The sequence below is a fragment of the Photinus pyralis genome, unplaced genomic scaffold (genome assembly GCF_008802855.1).
Source record: "Photinus pyralis isolate 1611_PpyrPB1 unplaced genomic scaffold, Ppyr1.3 Ppyr1.4_unclustered_Scaffold781, whole genome shotgun sequence".
NCBI classification, from domain to species: domain Eukaryota; kingdom Metazoa; phylum Arthropoda; class Insecta; order Coleoptera; family Lampyridae; genus Photinus; species Photinus pyralis.
In genome coordinates, this window is record NW_022172244.1 from 106641 (window position 1) to 125097 (window position 18457).

The window sequence follows — 18457 nt, forward strand, 5'->3', positions numbered from 1 at the left end:
ATCTCAAGTGAACACAATTCAAGGATTATGTAATATAGGAAAAGGTATACCTAATGGTATGGGAAACAAGTGCACTTATGCCATTGCAAATAGTAAATACATTAAGCTAATTAGAATTACTTAAAAATGTGTACATTTCTAAAATTGTCACTTACTTTATGGTAATTGCAATCAAAATTTTAGAATTAAAATACAAGATTTCTCTTGATAAGACGATGGTGACTGATTTTGATTTTTGACAGTTACACAAACCTCAAAATCATATATATATATATATGCTCAAAATAGATCAAGACCACAGACTACAAAAACGTATCACCACTCATTATACAGGGCAATGAAGCTGTAAACGTACATTCCAATGTGTGTTCTTGCGTCTATATAGTGCATGCCTCACGAAATTGATTATCAGTTTCAAACACTAGCAAATGATGTTCTAATACTGTGCGATCAAAAATGAGTTGCTGTCGAGTCACCTTTGGAACTTTTGTTTACATGGGAAATCGTATTTAACTTGAACTTCCAAAGGCGACTCGACAGCAACTCATTTCTGATCGCCCGTTACCATTTACAATATAACTTCTTTGTTAATTAATGCAAAATTATAACCAATTAAGTCCAAAAGTATTTGATTCACTTAAGCCATTTATTGAAATTAGTGTGCATATAGTCATCCAAAACGTCAAAGGTATGTTAAAATTGTAATGCCACAATGACACCATCCTTGTAACTTTAGATTAATAATAATTGATTTGTTTAGTAAATTGTCACCATCTCCTTGGAGACCTTGTATGAATCCAGAATTGGTAGTTCCTCTTCTTTAAAATATGTCAAATATATGATACATATTGTATACACTTTTTCCAGATTTTGTTAATGAATTTGGCAAAAGGTTGAAACTGAAACAAAACAGTATCGTTATAAAAATGACACACTCGAGGTAACCTATCCCTAACAACCAAAAAGTATGAACACATAACTAAGGGCAGAAATGCTGGGAGCTTGGCTACTTCGGAATAGCTTCTGCATGTGCGGTGTCCCGACTACAAATACATTTGAGCTCTCTAAAAATCATTCAGGAATAAGTTAACTTTTAAACAGTATCATATCTTCTGACACTTCAATCTCTAGATCTTGATCTTCGCATTAGAAGTTTTTACTGCGCATGCGAAAAGAAACCACAGAGAGTTAACTGCGATGGCCTTGGGCGTACGCATATATGTAGTTTGCATTTCAAAAATATTTAAGAGGCAGTGGCGCCACCAGATATATTTCAATTCGTGGGGCAACCTGGGACCAATATGTATGAGGTTGGGCCATAATTCGCTAACTTTATTATGTATTTAAATTTTCTTTCAGAACACTATGACGGCTATTTTCTGAATGTAAATATATGAAAATGTTTCGTTTGTCCTATTTTGAATTCCCTTGCCTTCTTTGTTACTACAAATAATCACGTAGGGAAAAATTGAACAATTGATTGATATCAAAAATATAATGGAAAAAAAGAACACAATGTATTATATTATTATACCGGGTGATCAAAAATAACTACATACAGTTTAAATTTGGCGCGTAGTTTTTGGTGTTTTTTACATATTGGAAAACATGTTTAGAAGGTTGTTTATTTATGCAGTAATCACCAACCATTGACGTACCGCACGACGTACCGTGAAGTATTGACCTTTGTATCACACATATACCTGGCAAGTTTCGTGAGAATCCGAAGCTTGGAATTCCTTCTTTGAAATGAGAACTTTCATTTATATCGCCTTCAAGCTTGAAGCCTCTTATAGGAGTAGAACCCGTTTTCGGCCCTTCCCAGATATTATCCGCAGGCTCGTAGTCAGAATGAAGTAGCAGGGGTGGTCGGTATTTTTCTAGGGGGGGCTTAAGAAGTTTTTGATAAAGATTTCCCTTGTAATTTTTGTAATTAATACGTAACTAATTCGGCGATTATTCATAATAATAAGGAAAATTTTTTCAACAACCCCGATTTTTTTTTATTCAATATTTTCTCAGTTTTATAAATGGCAGTAATTTCCTTCCCTTAAAGTTTTAAAAGGAAATGCACCCCAAATTTATCACATTGATCGGCACGGCGGTTATGAACAACTACAATAACTAAGGATGTTAAATAAACCGATCTTGCTAATAACTATAGATACAGTGGTCTTGGTCTATAGTTGTTGACGTGATATTTTAAAAGACCCTGTAGATAAGTTACGTAATGAAATTGATATAAAAAAGAAGCGCGCCAAATTCATAGGGATTTTTATTTAGATTTTAGTGTCCTTCTTGTCCATTTGCAAAAATGACATTTTTACAGCACGAGTTTTAAAGTCAAAATACATCGGGATCTTCCTCTTTTAAAAAACCTCTACATTTTAATTTTTTAAGAAATTGTAACGATTGGCACGTTTATTGCTTTAAGTTGCAATGACAAGGTGATACATAAACCCACTGCTTGATTTTTAACTAAATTTTGTATCTTACAGGGCACATATTGAATTGGGAAATGTAACCCCTCACAACATAAAACAACTAAAGAAATTAAACAGTGTTGTTTTTCCAGTATCCTACAATGATAAATTTTACAAAGACGTGTTGGAGGCTGGCGAACTTGCGAAATTAGCTTACTATAATGATATTGTTGTGGGTGCCGTTTGTTGTCGAATAGACACATCGGAAAAATCTAGGAGACTGTATATAATGACGTTAGGGTGTTTGTATCCGTATCGGAGGTTAGGAATAGGCACTATGATGGTTCAGCATGTTTTAAACTATGTCGAAAGGGATGGTGATTTTGACAGCATATTCTTGTAAGTATTTTTACGTATTTGTTAAAGCGAGCAAAAATTCCCATAAAGAATGCTTGTAGTGCCTTCCCAAAATAATCTGGAGCAAACCAGATCTTTGTAATCCCTAACAAATCAGCTGTAAATGTAAATTTGAGTAGTTATTTACACATTTCAGTACTGTTGGTAGTTCCCAAATCAATTACATGCTTAGAATTTTGTAAAGTAGGTACAATCCTACAAAAGTATAAAGCTCGAAGTAAAGGTAAGAGGAAATATATCTCTTTTCTCAAAATCATATATGAATGATAGACTTATAAGTAACCACCACATCTCTTTCTATGCCTCTGTTGCAAATATTTGCATATTTTTATATCTTGCATCTGTTCCAGTAGGTATTTATAACGCCATGTCAAACAAGAAAAACAAAAGTGAGGTTGTTTAATATTTAACTCTACATATTGTTGGAGAATTGTGTTTGTACATATTTGTAGCATACCCTGTATTATTCAAAAACAAAACTTATCTTGAGTGAGCGTATACTGTACAATGTACCGTTTCTACCGAATGCGAATTTGTATTGTTCTGTTTTTTTAGACATGTGCAAGTCAACAACGAAGGTGCTATCGACTTTTACAAACAATTTGGATTTGAAGTTGTTGAAACCAAAGAACATTATTATAAAAGAATTGAACCGGCAGATGCTCATGTATTACAGAAAACGCTAAGGAAAAAAGGTGAATCGAATGGAACTAAAATAAGTAACGATGACAGTGGAAAGGATGGTTTTAGGAAGCATTAAACACTCTTGAAATTCTTTGTTATGTTCAATTTAAAGAATGCCTTTTCATGTTTTTAATTGGAGATGAAAGCGACTATTGTATTTATTAATTAATCAAAACTGTAGGTAATATGGTTCTGCAAAATTTCTTGAATGTGGCAGAAATCCATGTTTTTATTATTACACCATTCATGTTTCCTAGTGTAAATAAATTATATTATTACATAGGCTATTATTTTCTACTTCAACTGGCAACAGTGCTACTTCATGCATAATAATATAATAATAATAATAATACGCTTTTATTCCCCTTAAGTTTGTATAAGTATAACAATAGAAATATATATTAAAAAAGCTAACCTCGGGGAAAGGGACTACATTCAGCACACAAAATGCTGTTCTCCCATGTAGCCCCCATACAAAGTATAACTTGACATTTTTGCAAATTGCAAATTTGGTACTGTTGCTAACTTTCCTATTATTGGAGCTATGAAGTTGGTTAATTAGCAGAATTCTCATGGCCAAATCAGAGAAGCAATTGAGCCGAGATAGATATTTAATGAAATAATTATTCTTAATGACTTTGTGATAAAAAATCTTTAATACATCACTACTTAGATTAGATTAGGTCTCCTTACTGTCCGGATTTGACATTGTGCACGCCAACCTCTGACTACTGGTCGTGTATTTCACCTTTTCTGCCACATTACTCTGGTTTATGATCAAGTGAAGTTACCTACTGATTTACATCCGGTGGTGCACAAATTGATTAGATATCTACTATACCTTGCTTGTTTTGCTAACTGAACTTGATTCCTGTATTTTTGGGCACTAATAAATGACGTGTACAGCCGCATTGGAACAGTTTGAGACGAAGGCCTCATGGTGCTGCATGTGGTACCCCGGTTTATGATACATTGTTATACAGTGCGTAAATTTTAGTCTGAACATACAAATCTCCTATGTTCAATTTTTAAATATACAAGTCAATGCATTGATATGCCTGACAGTTATGCAACCCACTACGCACACACAAATATGACCGCAGTGAAACTTGATAGCTTTTAGCGTATTTTTCTCGACGAGGGTCCTGGATGTGTGGCACTGCCAAATACTCATAAACCCGGTTACCAAACCAATGGATGATGGTTTTCATAACCGAAAAGAATGAATCTTTTTCTTTGGCAACCGTGTTCGAAATTGTAACGAACCGTGTTTGCCGCGAAAATTAAGCTTTAGATTTGTGATGTAGCCAAGTCGAAAGCTCCGGCGCTGACAAAGGCGGAATCTAGGAACACCAGCGTAGTTAATACAAACCTTACACTCAACAATGGCTTAGCCGGGTCTCCTGCAGTCCAGAAGGTATCTGAAGGTCCTGGATACGGTAACCTTAGACTAAAGTTCTATTTCAAGATGAATGCCGCTACGTGTTTTTACCAATTTGGCATTTACCTTTGCTCGGGTTAAACAGTTAATTACACTAAAAAAAGCAGATTCGTACACAAAAGAATTGAAGTTGTTAAACAGGGGTAAATATACAAGAGCTTGATTTTTAATCGGATAATTTTATTTTTACACGAAAGTTTTGTTGCAACGGAAAAAATTAGAGATCAAAAGTGTGATAAAATCGTGACAGCTTTAGCTGGAGCGATTTTATCATGTGCTTTTGATCGAGAGTTTTTTCCAGGAAGAAACAAAATTTGAGTGAATGAAAAATAAAATTATCCTGATTTAAAACCAAGATCGAATGTATTTTAGGGAGATTAATAAAAGACAGTAAATTTTACAACCACTATATTTTACGTATTCATACGCGCATTTTTATCGCTGATAAAAAGCTACCTAGCTTTTAATCAGATAAAAAATCATCTGATTGGTTAGAATTTGAAACCAAGCTGATTGGTGGAGTGTATTAGTCAATCTAAATGAGTTAAAAAAATCAAATGAAAATTAATAACGGGCCAATCTCAAACAAATCAAAATTAACATTTACATTGATACATGGTATAATTTGATACATGGTATAATAAAAAAATCATTGATAGCAATTAAAACAAAATTCAAGGGTTACCTTCCCTTAAGTTATAATGTAATTGAAGGCAATAGAATTTAAAATTTTGAATAAATAAGAGTTTCTGAAAAAAAGTGATACTTATTCTAGTCTTTTAATGACTTTTCAGAGCATTTGTCCATTTTCCAGAACTGCGGTTGATTGTTTTCGCAGCTTTCTAAGTTTACAGAAAGTTCTATATTCTTTGTAAACAGTTTTTAGTTCGTTTAGGTCATACCTACATATAGATGGATTTTTCGATGTTAATTTCTGGTTTGGTATTCGTAAAAAGATCACACTCTCCCATTTGTTAAAAACAAGCGACGGTAACGAGTTCCAGCCACTTAGCAAACATTTTTTGACATACCTACCTATAGATAGGTATGTTTTAAACTTGTATCACAATAATTGATTTGAACAATATTCAAATTTATCCACAGCATGGTTTTTTAATCTAGCTATCACTTTTTAGAGGGTCTATAATAGTATAGGTGCAGTCTAACTATCCACCGATTGTTCATTAAAGATTGTGCCATCTCTGTATCTAATGTTTCTTACAAGAACATTTGAATTTCAACACTCTGTAGAGTATTGAAAGCTGTAACTGTTTGATTTGTTAAGTTGGTAGTTGACGCAATGCATTATCGGAAATAAGTTTAAAATGGCTGCTACTTGGTACAGCAAATAAATTAATAAATTTAAAAATGTTTTCTTTAAAACCAATAAGCATAGTTTTAAATAAAAAAAATAAGTTGTTGTTATCTTATGAAATTCTAGTTTTGTGTTGTGTGGACGGATGTGTGATGTAATAGGCAACAACGAAGAAATAAACCCTCCTAGTTTAATAAAGCATCTTTGGAATGATAAGAACTTTATTATGTTTTCCGGCAAATTCACAACTTTCTCCAGAAAACTGATTTACTGAAGAGCAGCTGCACATTAACTTCATAAATTGTAAGTGAACGTGTAATTTTTGTGTGAACCTGCTGACTAATACACTCCCTGAAAATAAAGGACGTCATCTTAGTTTTATTCATATTGCCGTTAATGCAAAAGGCGAACTTTTCCAAGTTTACGTGCCGTGCACTTTTTCGCATGGGCGAAAATCTCTAAAATCGCGAAATTCCGTTTTTTAACTTTAATTGCAGAGAGCGGTATTCGCCTACTTTTAACAGCTGTCTTAAATTTAATTATAATCGTCTTATCTTACAACAAACAGTCACTCTATATGACCCCCAACATTAAAACATTTATAGGATCGAGTGCAAGTTCATCTTCTTTATTTTCATATTTTATTATCATGGGTTTATTTACAATTAATAGGCACAAATGTTATCCTTAAAGTGATAAGTAGGTTACATGCTTTTTAAGAATAGTAATGATTTGAAGGTGGAACAGCCGATTTTTGGCACAGTTTTTTTCGGGTTTCGCACTCGGTAATTTTGCAACTTCTTTTTAGATGTAAGTACTCAAATGTCCGAGTCACATCAAGCGACCCCAACATGTGGAAATTGAATAGCATTTCTCGGAATCTTAATGAACGTGAGTGAGGAAATTTGAATTGGTTAATCCATGTTGTGTACAAAATATTTATTTCGCAGTGTTTCTGTAATGTAGGTTTTGATGCAAGTTAAGTGGATGCTGTATGAAGCTGATGTGCAAGTGTAATGCCTCGTGTAAAGCTGAATGTTTTGATTGATTGAAGAGTAAGCATCTAGTAACTCATTTACGGCCGGTCTACAGCATAGTTAACTATGTTGTCAGGCTAACAATGTTAAGGCATGTGATTGGATGTTTTTTCAAAGAATGATGTTATTCTTTGCAAATATATCCAATCACATGCCTTAACAAGATTGTTAGCAATTGAAAATTATTCTAAATTTGTAGACAAGTAGGGAAATTTCAAGTAAAATTACATATGGAAAGTTTTTAAAAAGGAATGTGTGAATCTAATCACATCTGATAACTTGTTATTGTAGGTATTGCTTATGTGAGCTCGTCTATTTTGTGGGTAGCTGAAACACATTCAGAGAATCTTCCATTGGCAGAAATTGTCAGAAAGTCCTTAGATTGGAAACACTGTATTTTCATAATGCCAGGGTAAATAATATCACCTGTCGACAGTGGCCTGGTCTTTAGGACTAAATTTTGTAATTATTATTATTATTATCATGGGCATACGCTCGAGCCTTTGTCTTTGTGGAAAGGAGTCATGAAAGACTTTCTCACTTAAAACACTGACGCCGAATTGGCGTTTTTCAAATTATTTTTTATTATTATTATTATTATTATTATTATTATCCCTCTCTTTTTTGGGCCCTCAACAGGCATGCGCCCAATTACAGAGTGACCCGCATAATGCTATTTAGAGGTGCCTCTGCAGAAGGTCTTAAGATGGTCTATACTACTCCGGTATTTACCTTACGAATTAGGAAAACTGCAGGAAAACCTAATTCGGAGTAGCCGGTAAAATGCTCGGAACTGGCCTAAGGTAATTTCCATCTCCGCCACAGATGAAAAATTCACCTCAACCCAGGTTCGAACACCCGACCTTCGGATTTATAACCCAATGCTCTACCACTGAGCCATAAATTGCGGACTATTAGACCGCTTTTACACGGGGATACTGTCGTCTGGATACCGGTATCTCGGATACACTTGAAACTTTGCGTCTTACGGAGCCGTTCACACATGCATACTTTCCGCATACAGTGTAAATTTGGGTCGAGATTTGGGTCTCTTGTTAGTCCCAGTCATTTTACGATTTTGGGGGACCGATGGGCTATTGATTCATGCGAACTGTTTATACGAGGAGACTTGTTCATTAGTCCACCACTGCTTTGCCGAAAAAGTACTTCAGTGCGAAAGAGAAGTTTAGAATGCCCAGTCTGCAAAGTGTATTTGACGAAATTCTGACTATCTAAAGTAGTCTTAGGAGTATAAAAATGGAACAGAGTGATTAGTAGAATGGCCATTTGGCAACACTGCCTGAAGGCTTAGAAAGAGAGGTACATTTTTTGTTAAGGTGTTTTTGGTGACATTTATTTAACTTACATAAATACAAATAAATTTACATTAAAAAAAGTAAGAGCAATGGATTGGTTTAATCTTATTTTTAATGTGGAAGGCGAGGGGGAAGATTTGTATAGGACGCATTCTATACATGCTTTTTTTTCTCCTATTGAGGACTAGGCACGTTGCATTGCCCCCTCCTTAAAGTTATAAACTCACGATAATTTCGTCATTGTTGTAATAGTTTACCGATGGGACTGCATCAGTCTATTCTAAAAACAAGGTTAACTTTTAATGTATCTTGGACTTGTTGCGTTTTGATCCTTGATTACAAATTAAGGGTACCTCAAAAAAGAAACTGCACATGCGCAGATTAAGCACACAGAAAATGATTACGCATGCGCAGACATAAATCTCTCATTTCTGAAATTGTTCTGAAGATTCGGCGGAAGATGCTTCTTATAAAAACAACTTGAAATATCGGGTTAAAGAATCAATTGCGCACTTTATTTGTAGTCCACATTTTAACAGAATACCAGAAATTGAACGCATACGTCAGAAAATGGAGCGTGTATGGCCAGGCATAACTCTCTTATTTCTGGACTGCTTTATGTAAAATCTTAACAAAAGAGGTTTTTTGAAATACTTAGTAGCAAACTGAAATCACACGCAAAAAAAATGGATGGTGCTAGTCAACTTTTTTGAAATTGTATCTATAAGAGCAGTTGAGTGCGCATGCGTCTGTCCAACTTTCTTAGTTATGGGTGGTATTTTAATTAAAAACGAATTTGGCTGGCGTAAGTAATTTCTGCACAAAGAAGGTGTGGAAACGCACTTTTTGTAAATCGCTTACGATTATTTATATAACACGCATAACTTTTTGCGTTTTTACGAGAGAATGATCTCCACTAAATTAGGCGCACAGAAACATTCAAATTCTGGAAAATTTAGAAAAAGTAGAAATATTTAGAATATTTCCAAAAATAGACATTCAAAAAATTTCGGATAATTTAAAAAATACGAAGAAAATATGTAATTAGAATCTCAAACCAATTCATACAGAAAATTAAATAAAAACATTTATAAAGCTGTTCTTTAATTTGCAAACGTCATTTTTCTTGTTGAATCGTACACATTTCTTGGAAAATAGAAAAATTTGCATTCTCGCACTATGAGGTCGTTATGTGCGGGTGCACCATCTTGTTGAAACCAATACTTTCCAATTTTTGTTTTTTTGTGTATTCGTAATAAAAAATCGAGTAAAAAATGCTACTCAATTCATTTTTACCGGCCATATAAAAAATAAAGTTGACGATGATTTTTCCTAAACGAAACGTTGTATTGAAAATCTGTCGACGCTATGTTGTAGAGCTCAAAAAGTGGCAATGAGAAAGTGTTTTTTATTTTTTTCTATTCGTTTCATCGGAAAAACATTAAAACGAAATCGAGAAATTTCGGTTCTTCTAGCATATCTTCGGAAGTAATCGGAATTTTCTGGTTTTTTAACTGTTTAATTGCGCATCTTTTCTCTAATTTGACCATCGTCGTATCTACCTATGGTTTTGGAGATCCCCATGATAGACATCCTTATCTTAGACATAGTGTATTTGTAAGAGATCAAGGTAATAGAAATAGAGGATTATTCTTTGCACGAGCACAAAAAGGGAGTACGACATTACAACAAGAAGGTGCTGGGTTTCTAACAATTAAACTCAGTTACATTATGGAAGACATTTTTTTAGTGACTTTGGGGGAAATGAGGATCATTACTTCAATGAAACTAAATAAATAAAAGAATAACAATAAATAACTAAACTTCAGTAATTACCCTTCACTACATAATGCAGTTATTATTGTCATATGGTGCACATCATTCTCGAAAATTGTGCCAGCTCTTAGCTCTGAAACGTCTTTGCCTGTGATTTCAAAACTTGAACCGTATGGCGCATCATTGAATCACAAATGCCCGGTTTCTGAATTTTAGAACAGTTGAACAGTGGACATTCTCTTGGTATTCACCAGCGATGTAGTAATGATCGAGGTAATGATTATGTTGTTTAATGTTAATTATGAAACTGGTTATTTCTGGTAATACAAATTATTAATTTATTTAACTGAATAACCTTATCGTTAAATCTACATATTGTGATATGTTAATGATAGCAATTCCTTATACATAATTAAATGATAATGTTTATACCGCTTTGCTCGAGGCTTTGCTGTTTTTAATCTTAAATGTTGGGTAATTTACACTTATTTCAACTTTGATATTTTCTACTTCATACTATTGCTATTATTATTATTTGTATTTTAGTCCATAAAGCGATCTGGGGTTAAATAAATAAAGAAGTCTTGCACGAATTGAATGGTAAACGGTTGTAGACAAATGTAATTTAACATAGCAAAAAGCAACATGACAATTTAATTAATTTACTATCCCTCTCATAACAACAACATTCGAAAACATTAAGGGCCTTTTCCATCAACAGTCATCATCTTTTCTCATTTAAGTCGACCTTACTTTTTGGTGTAGCTCAAATACAGACTAATGAAATACAGGCCAATAGTATACTGGAGATTAATGAAGACTGGCAGTTACAGTTAATAAATACTTAATAAATGGAAAACGAAAATTATTTCTAAATGGAACTCATCCCATCAATTGGTAGAGATATCAAAAAATTATTAGTTTTTAGATTACGGAATTAACATTGAGGTCGATGATTATTAAACGTGGCACCACCTAATCAACCTCACTAACAAAAACGTTTAAGGGCAAATTTCCTAATTTCAGCTCCATTGTTTTTGTTTCAGAAGTGGATGCAAACGATGGACAAAATTTCCGTTAAAAATGGAACGACAGAATTACAAATAAAGCAATCCACCGATCCTCCTGAAATTTGTTTCGTTTGTGGCAACCGCGATCATCCCCACTCCTATTGGCTGCACATAAAACCGCCCCTAAATAAACCAAAGGAACCGTACTTTCCCTTTCTCGAGTCTCACGAGCCGCCCGCTGGTTATGTGTCTAAAAGTGATATAGCTGTGCGCGTGTGTTATCTTTGTTATAAGTTATTAGTGGAACAGTGGGATGCTTACGAGCGGGCGTCGCGACCCCATTCCGAACGACTTTATTGGCTTAAGCGGGTCGACAATGGCCCGTATACGGGAGCTGATATGGGTCTGCAGGGAGAATACGCTGCGCAGGTATTGGGTATTAATAATGAATCAACTGTTCCAATTAGGCCTCCGAATGGAAGAGCAGATGGCGTGGTTAAAACAACAGCTGTTCATCAACGAAGCTCGCCTAGGCTTACACAGGTGAATCATTCGTTTATATTCAAATCGGACAAGTCGATTAATTTTAGTACAGAAAGCCCTCGCTAGTTGACGTCGACCAAGTAACCTTACAATTCGTTTTTCTTTCATATGTGTAGGTAATTCAGTGAAACCAGTGGTTCCTAATCTGCAAAAGCTCACAAACCACTTAGCTGGCAACAGAATGTGTTGACTTTCTATGTTCAACAACGTAGAGACTGAAGGGAGAACATCAAAAAAATTATGTATTGAAAATTGTGGGCTAAATAGTGTGTTGCATACCATTGAATGAATGAAATAGTTTTCTCTAAATTCACCAAAAGTATTAAGATCATTGAATGAATCTACGTCTTTCTATATAATTTTGTGTTTTCTTTTTTAAAGCAGCGAATATACAGGGTGTCAATTTTAAAACTTGCAGTCGGCCAGGTTTTCCAACCTAAAGAAGATATTGAAAATCGCGCAAAACCGTTTCAGGGGTATCGAGGGGGAATCAGAATGACGTTATGAGTGACAACCCCCCTGCCCCCCCTCTTCAAAAATCCTAAATGACAATCTCATACTGGTGATACATGGTTGGAAAGCTACTGAAAAATGCTTTCCAGTGGTACCAATAAAGTCCATATTCATTAAGACAATTTAACAAAAATTTAATAATTAACAAAAGAAAACTAATGTTGACATTGAGGGATTTATGGCAAATTGGCCAAGAACTTCAACCTGAGCTGCTTCATTAAACATTTCTTTTTTTTATTGATAACAGATGGCTTACATTTCTCCCGGGATGTCTCTCATTAAACGTTTTAGCTGTTCTAAAAGATGATCGAATTTCGGAGCCATAAGTGAATATTATTTCCATACGTTCAGCTGTACTGTAAGTCAATAAGAAAAGAAAGCAACCAAGATTGCTTAATGAAACAGCTCAGATTGAAGTTCTTGGCCAATTTGCCATAAATCTCTCAATGTCAACATTTAGTTTGTTTTTTTGTTAATTATTAAATTTCTGTTAAGACGAATATTGACTTTATTGGTACCACTGGAAAGCATTTTTCAGTAGCTTTCCAACGATGTGTCACAAATATGGGGTTGCCATTTAGGATTTTTGAAGAGGGGGGTGGGGGGGTTGTCACTCATAGCGTCATTCTTATTCCCCGTCAATACCCCCGAAACGGTTTTGCGCGATTTTCAACATCTTCTTTAGTTTGGAAAATATGTCCGACTGCAAGTTTTAAAATTGACACCCTGTATAAAAGTAAACTGGTAATCGTAAGTAAATATGCATAGGCACCTTAATCATCCAGTCACAATTTTTGAATATCTGTAAACGTCGAAATTATTCGAAGTTGGACCCGAGTTTGAGTAGCACATTACTTTCAAGGTTATGATTTATGCGCAACGGAATTGAGGCAGATAGGTGAGATCTTATAGACCAACCATTTTATTTTTGAAAATATTGCAAACACATTAATATGAGTTAAGGTACAGTCAATGGCTTCTAACAACATACTTGCGCGGTTCTGTAAAAAGGTGTTGCTTGTTGTTTGACTGTACCATGTGCTCTATTTTGCTTGTGACTGCAGTGTAACTCAGTTGTTTTAAAGATAAGAGACTTGCGGTTTTGGCAACCCTGTGCCACTTTTTTGTGAAACTTTTACAAACAGAATTAATCTAACTACGTTTGTTTCTAAGATACAGGGTGAAAACGAAAAGTTTGATTTGTGATGTTATCATATCTGACTACCCATGCGATAGAAGTAGAACACGTATACATCGAGGTATAAGTTGTGCACAAATCTGGTGCAGATATACCGCATTTTTTAAAAACCGAAATAGCTTAGTAAATAGTTGTGTTATAAACTCGGTTATAAGGTTATATTTATCGATGTTTACCTTCTTGTTAGATGATTAATGGAGAGGGGGGGTCTTTACACATAAACATTTAAATGCTGCCTGGCATACATTCAATAATAATAATAATGTAAGATGATGCCTTTAGAGAAATTCTCTTAAATATTGTTTTGTCCTTTGTAGGTAAGTACTTTCCGCCAACATTTTCGAGTTATTCACACATTCACGGGTACCCTCTTCCGACACTTCGTTTTCAAGACATTCGCTTTGGCGTCCTAATCGCCCTTTGTGAGTACCCTGCTCCGACAATTCGCTCTTGAGATATAAGGAATTATAACCGATCACATCATAAGGGGTCAAGGAGGAGGACTGTTACTGGTAGAAATTAGTTCCTTTGATTGTGACCTTTCATTAGAGTACCGTGAAAGATGAAAACAGTCCACTACACCCTGTTTTTTGATAAGGGAGAGAACAGTTCCTATTGTTGAGACCTTTAATTAGAATACCATGAAACAAAAAATCTATTTCTACTTTCTCCCCTCGCCACCCACGCATGTTCAAAAGGAGTCTGTGTAGTCTGTACAAAGAGACCTTTCATTAGAATCCCATGAACATGAAGGGTAGAACCTCGAGTTGAACTGTGCCCCCCCCCCCATTCTTTGTCGCATGTAAAAGCTATGCACGTTTTATTCTCAGAAACCATATCTCGAGAAATAATGAAAACAAGACAACAAAATTTGAAGGCCGTAAGCCACACGTTCAAGGTATAGGCTGCCTATTACAAACAATTCTAGGCCTCTAGGATAGTTCCCAAAATAGTTCAAAACCGCAGAACTGGGTCTGACAGATGTTTCTATACTGCATTCATTAAGAAGGTAGTAGATGGCGCTGTGTTTGAAGATAAGCACACACAGGAAAAATATAAAACGGCACCAAATTATTGTAATGTAGAAATATCCAGCACTGCAAACAGAAATAAATCTTTGAGATTAACAGTTAATGACACTTCCAACAGTTTGGATAGCAACAGAAACTACCAGATTGCAAAATTCGCCACTGTTTCAGCGTAATACTGACTCGTGTTTTAACCAATCACACTGAAGGTCGAAGCTTCCCTATGCTTTCTACCGCTACCTTCTTAAAATGAATACAGTAAGTATAGTCTTAGTTAGTATGGATACAATAAACAAAACACGACGTTAAGATATACAGGATGTTGCATTTAAAAAAATACCAACTTTGGTCCATCTCCGAAACCGTGTTCAACATTTTTTGTGGCTACGCCACTGGATTCTACGTAAAAATATTTAAAATAGGCAGTTTTGATTTTTTTTCTACCTTACATGGGTAGCATCGAGGGTAGCATGATAAGATCCTAATAAGTCAAACTTTCACCCTATATTTCAGAAACGTACCTAGTTTCATTGTATTTTTTTTCGAAATTGGTTTTTTGCCTAAAACCATTGAATAAAAACACTATAAGAAGCCTAACGCTTATGGAAGAAAGCGCGACAAATCCCCTTGCACCCGCATTGGTTGTTATCACCGAACTCTCTTTGCGGTAAATAGGAGGAAAGCAAATTCTCATTCTTCTCAGTTCAAGAATCGACACTATTGACAGTGTTTCCATTATATTCTCAGTTCAATCTCTGTCGCGCTTTATTTCCACGGGGTTAGGCTTCTTATAGTGTTTTTATTCAATGCTAAAACTTGAATCAGAGGTCCAATCGACAAAATAGAAGGCGTTTTGGAATCTACGAAGCTAAATCTTAATTGGAAAATGTGTTTTGCCGAACATTTTTGGGGTAGTCGATTTTTGGCGAAAAGCAAGTATTATTCGAGGTATTCTTATATTTTTATTATAATATTTCCATTGTTATTTATTTTGCTAGAAGCTAATATCGCGATATGGGGAATTGTGACAGATTGCTAAACATTCAAAAATGGATCAACATCTTTTTTAGTTTTTTAAATTTTGAGGTACTCTTGATGCTAGAACATTCAACTCGCCTCCGTTTCTAAAACCCATCCGAGAACCCATCTATTGTAACGGGCAGCCGTTTAAATGTTTCGAATTTTATTTATAATGAACAATGAATAAAGAATACCAGGAAGGAGAATATCAACAATATACGTGCGACCGCGATGGCTTTTGCAAATGGCGGACAGTAGTTTCCTGTTCCAGTGGCGTACTTACCTTACAGTTGTAGAAGGATACAATTATAAAGAATTTTACACGAAAACAATCTAAACCCCCATGTGTGTACTCCGCCTATGAATTTTGTTTAACTAACCTCAAACTACATTCCGATAAAAAATTTGTAAATTTACATGTACCTACTATGTAAAAATAATATTGGTGTCAATACTTACACATGAAATGTAATTCCCAAAGTTTTATTTTTTTCTGTTTTGGAGCAACCACAAGCACAACAACTAACCATTTTTTTTATGTCACTGCAACAGCCACAACAAAAATGACTCATAAGTGGCTTTTGCAAATGGCCGACTTCCGTCGCACTCTCTCTCGTATACAACTTGATTAATGCTCCTTCCTGGTATTCTTTATTCATTGATAATGAATAAAATTGCATATGTACCGCTTTATATGAACAGTAAGCGCGAGTAGGATATTAGTGACAAACATGCGCGGGTACGTTACGCTAATAAGCCCCCCAGGTATGATCATGAAATTGATAGAAATGGATAGAGGACACCTTAATAACACGTTTAGATTAAAAAAATTTACGGAAGAGGGCCTAAATTTTCCACAATCTTAATTAAAAGTTCACCTCATTTTCTGGAAATCTGGTGTTATTTTACGTAAATTTTGTAATTCTTAAGTTGGTGAAACTGAAAAATTTTATGTGACAGCTCTTTTTCCCCTAATAAACAAAGGTGACAGGAAATTTTTGTAGGAGGTTATGTTAACTTCGTCTACTAAAATGAAATATGTTGGGTTTAACGTGTATATTAAGAGAATGTAATAAAAGTAGTACAACAGGTATAATATACAATACAATTTTAGGTTTTGTTCGACTTAAACACCAAATAAGCGACACATCCATGTGACTAACATTTTAATAACACCACTTTTTGAAGCTTATACAGTCTAAACTTGAATGCATTAGGGAAGAAGGATGTCGTAGAGAAGGTTGCATGTGGCAAAAATTTCTTGGTATCGATCACCGAGAGGGGAAACCCGGACACTTCCTGCATGTTTCATATGAATCGACGCTTAGCATCCACCGCCTAATACGGTCGAGAGGGGAAGGAACATCACTCGCATTTTCCATGGATCGCTGCTTAGCAATGTAGGATGTAGAGAACTACTTACTGCTATTATGGTATAATTAAAAACATTGTATATCATTGTTTAAAGTTAATTAAATCGTGGAAAAATAACATAACCTCTTAAGAAACTAACTAAAGTTGGCACTCAGGAATGTTAAGAACACCAGTACCAACTGAAAAACAATCATGAAATTTGGAGTAATGTAACTTCACTTACGACGAAATGAAGTGAACTTTGAATGAAGATTGTGGAAAATGTAAGGCTTCTTCCGCAAATTTTTTAACTGATAACATGTAATTAAGGTGTCCTCTATCCATTTCTATCAATTTCATGATCATACCTGGGGGGCTTATTAGCGCAACGTTTAGAATGCGAGGACTTCACGCTAATCCAAGCCAGTTGCGAGAATTGCGTCGGTTTTGTAACAATGCGGTAGCCAGGCAACAGATTAGATAAGAAGTTCGTGGTTGGTTAAAAGACACTACGGAGATTATCGAAGACCTGCGGCCGGAGACGAACCATCGTGTTGCGTTGGGGTTGTCTCGGTTTGCTACTCTGCAACATAAAAGGCGAAGTTATAATAAATAGAGAGACGGGCTGTAACTGTGATGCGAGTGTAGGTTATCCGAGCCAAAATTGCGATCGCGAAATGAAGCGAATTTCGTGAAATTAGAGTACGCTTTATTATTATTTCTTCTTTAAAAGAATACAAGTTAGTTGAAACACAGCGGCGAATTAAATGCGAGATTAAATGTAAAAAACGTTCTAAGCGCAGGTCCCAACTTCCACGAAGCTAGAGGCCTTTGTTGCACTAATAAGACTAGAGTTTCAAGCGGTCCCTAAATAAAATTCCGACGGACGACAAAGATGCAAAAGAAAACTTAGTTCATTGCAAGTAGCGCATTTCCTAATTCGTAACCATTTATTAGTAATAAATTTATTAAGTTGTGCCACAAATACAAACTAAATGACAGCTAAAAGAAGAAACAATCCAAGTGAGCGGCTCTTATGACGAAACGGGAAATAAACTGCAAGTCAGTTACATGCCAAAATGTGGTGCCTGTTATGTACCTATATAAGATATTACAAATTTCAAATAATCTTCAAAATTAAAGATGTACAGTGGTCTTGTTACACCCGGTATATACAAGGTGTCAAATAGAAAATTTGTATCCCTCTAAACACCCCAAAATAAATTTCGCTATATCTTAGTCCGCTACATTTGGAAACTTAGTTTCAACAGAACGGCGCACCCGCACAAAACGCTCTAGTCGTGCGAGAATACCTATCCTGAAAAATGGAAAACTTTTCCGATAGGTAGGTATTCTCGCACAATTAAGGCGTTGTGTGCGGGT

General features: G+C 35.1%; 2 protein-coding genes and 1 long non-coding RNA gene across 8 annotated transcripts in view; 2 read left to right on the forward strand and 1 right to left on the reverse strand.

Moving 5' to 3' along the window:
- The first annotated feature begins 2288 nt into the window (after window positions 1–2288).
- Window positions 2289–3807, forward strand: LOC116182861 (probable N-acetyltransferase san). Its single transcript, XM_031503419.1, has 3 exons — window positions 2289–2447; window positions 2499–2822; window positions 3396–3807. Exons 1-3 carry the CDS (start codon window positions 2440–2442, stop codon window positions 3598–3600), a joined length of 537 nt encoding a protein of 178 aa, XP_031359279.1. The 5' UTR covers window positions 2289–2439; the 3' UTR covers window positions 3601–3807.
- Window positions 3808–4117: 310 nt separating this feature from the next.
- Window positions 4118–4448, reverse strand: LOC116182862. Its single transcript, XR_004147633.1, has 2 exons — window positions 4366–4448; window positions 4118–4315 (listed from the first exon to the last, which is right to left on the reverse strand). It is a non-coding gene; the product is annotated as an uncharacterized LOC116182862 (long non-coding RNA).
- A 1831-nt stretch (window positions 4449–6279) lies between these two features.
- The window catches only part of LOC116182859, a 43801-nt gene continuing 31623 nt past the window's right edge, over window positions 6280–18457 (forward strand). For 3 of the 6 annotated variants that reach the window (XM_031503413.1, XM_031503412.1, XM_031503411.1), the window contains exons 1-2: window positions 7151–7171; window positions 11456–11962. In XM_031503413.1, coding sequence (XP_031359273.1) covers window positions 7166–7171; window positions 11456–11962 — 513 coding nt within the window. In that variant the 5' untranslated portion in view covers window positions 7151–7165. Of the gene's footprint in view, window positions 6584–7150; window positions 7172–11455; window positions 11963–18457 lie in introns of those variants that run through there. The other 3 variants (XM_031503415.1, XM_031503417.1, XM_031503414.1) reach the window with 3 other exon arrangements.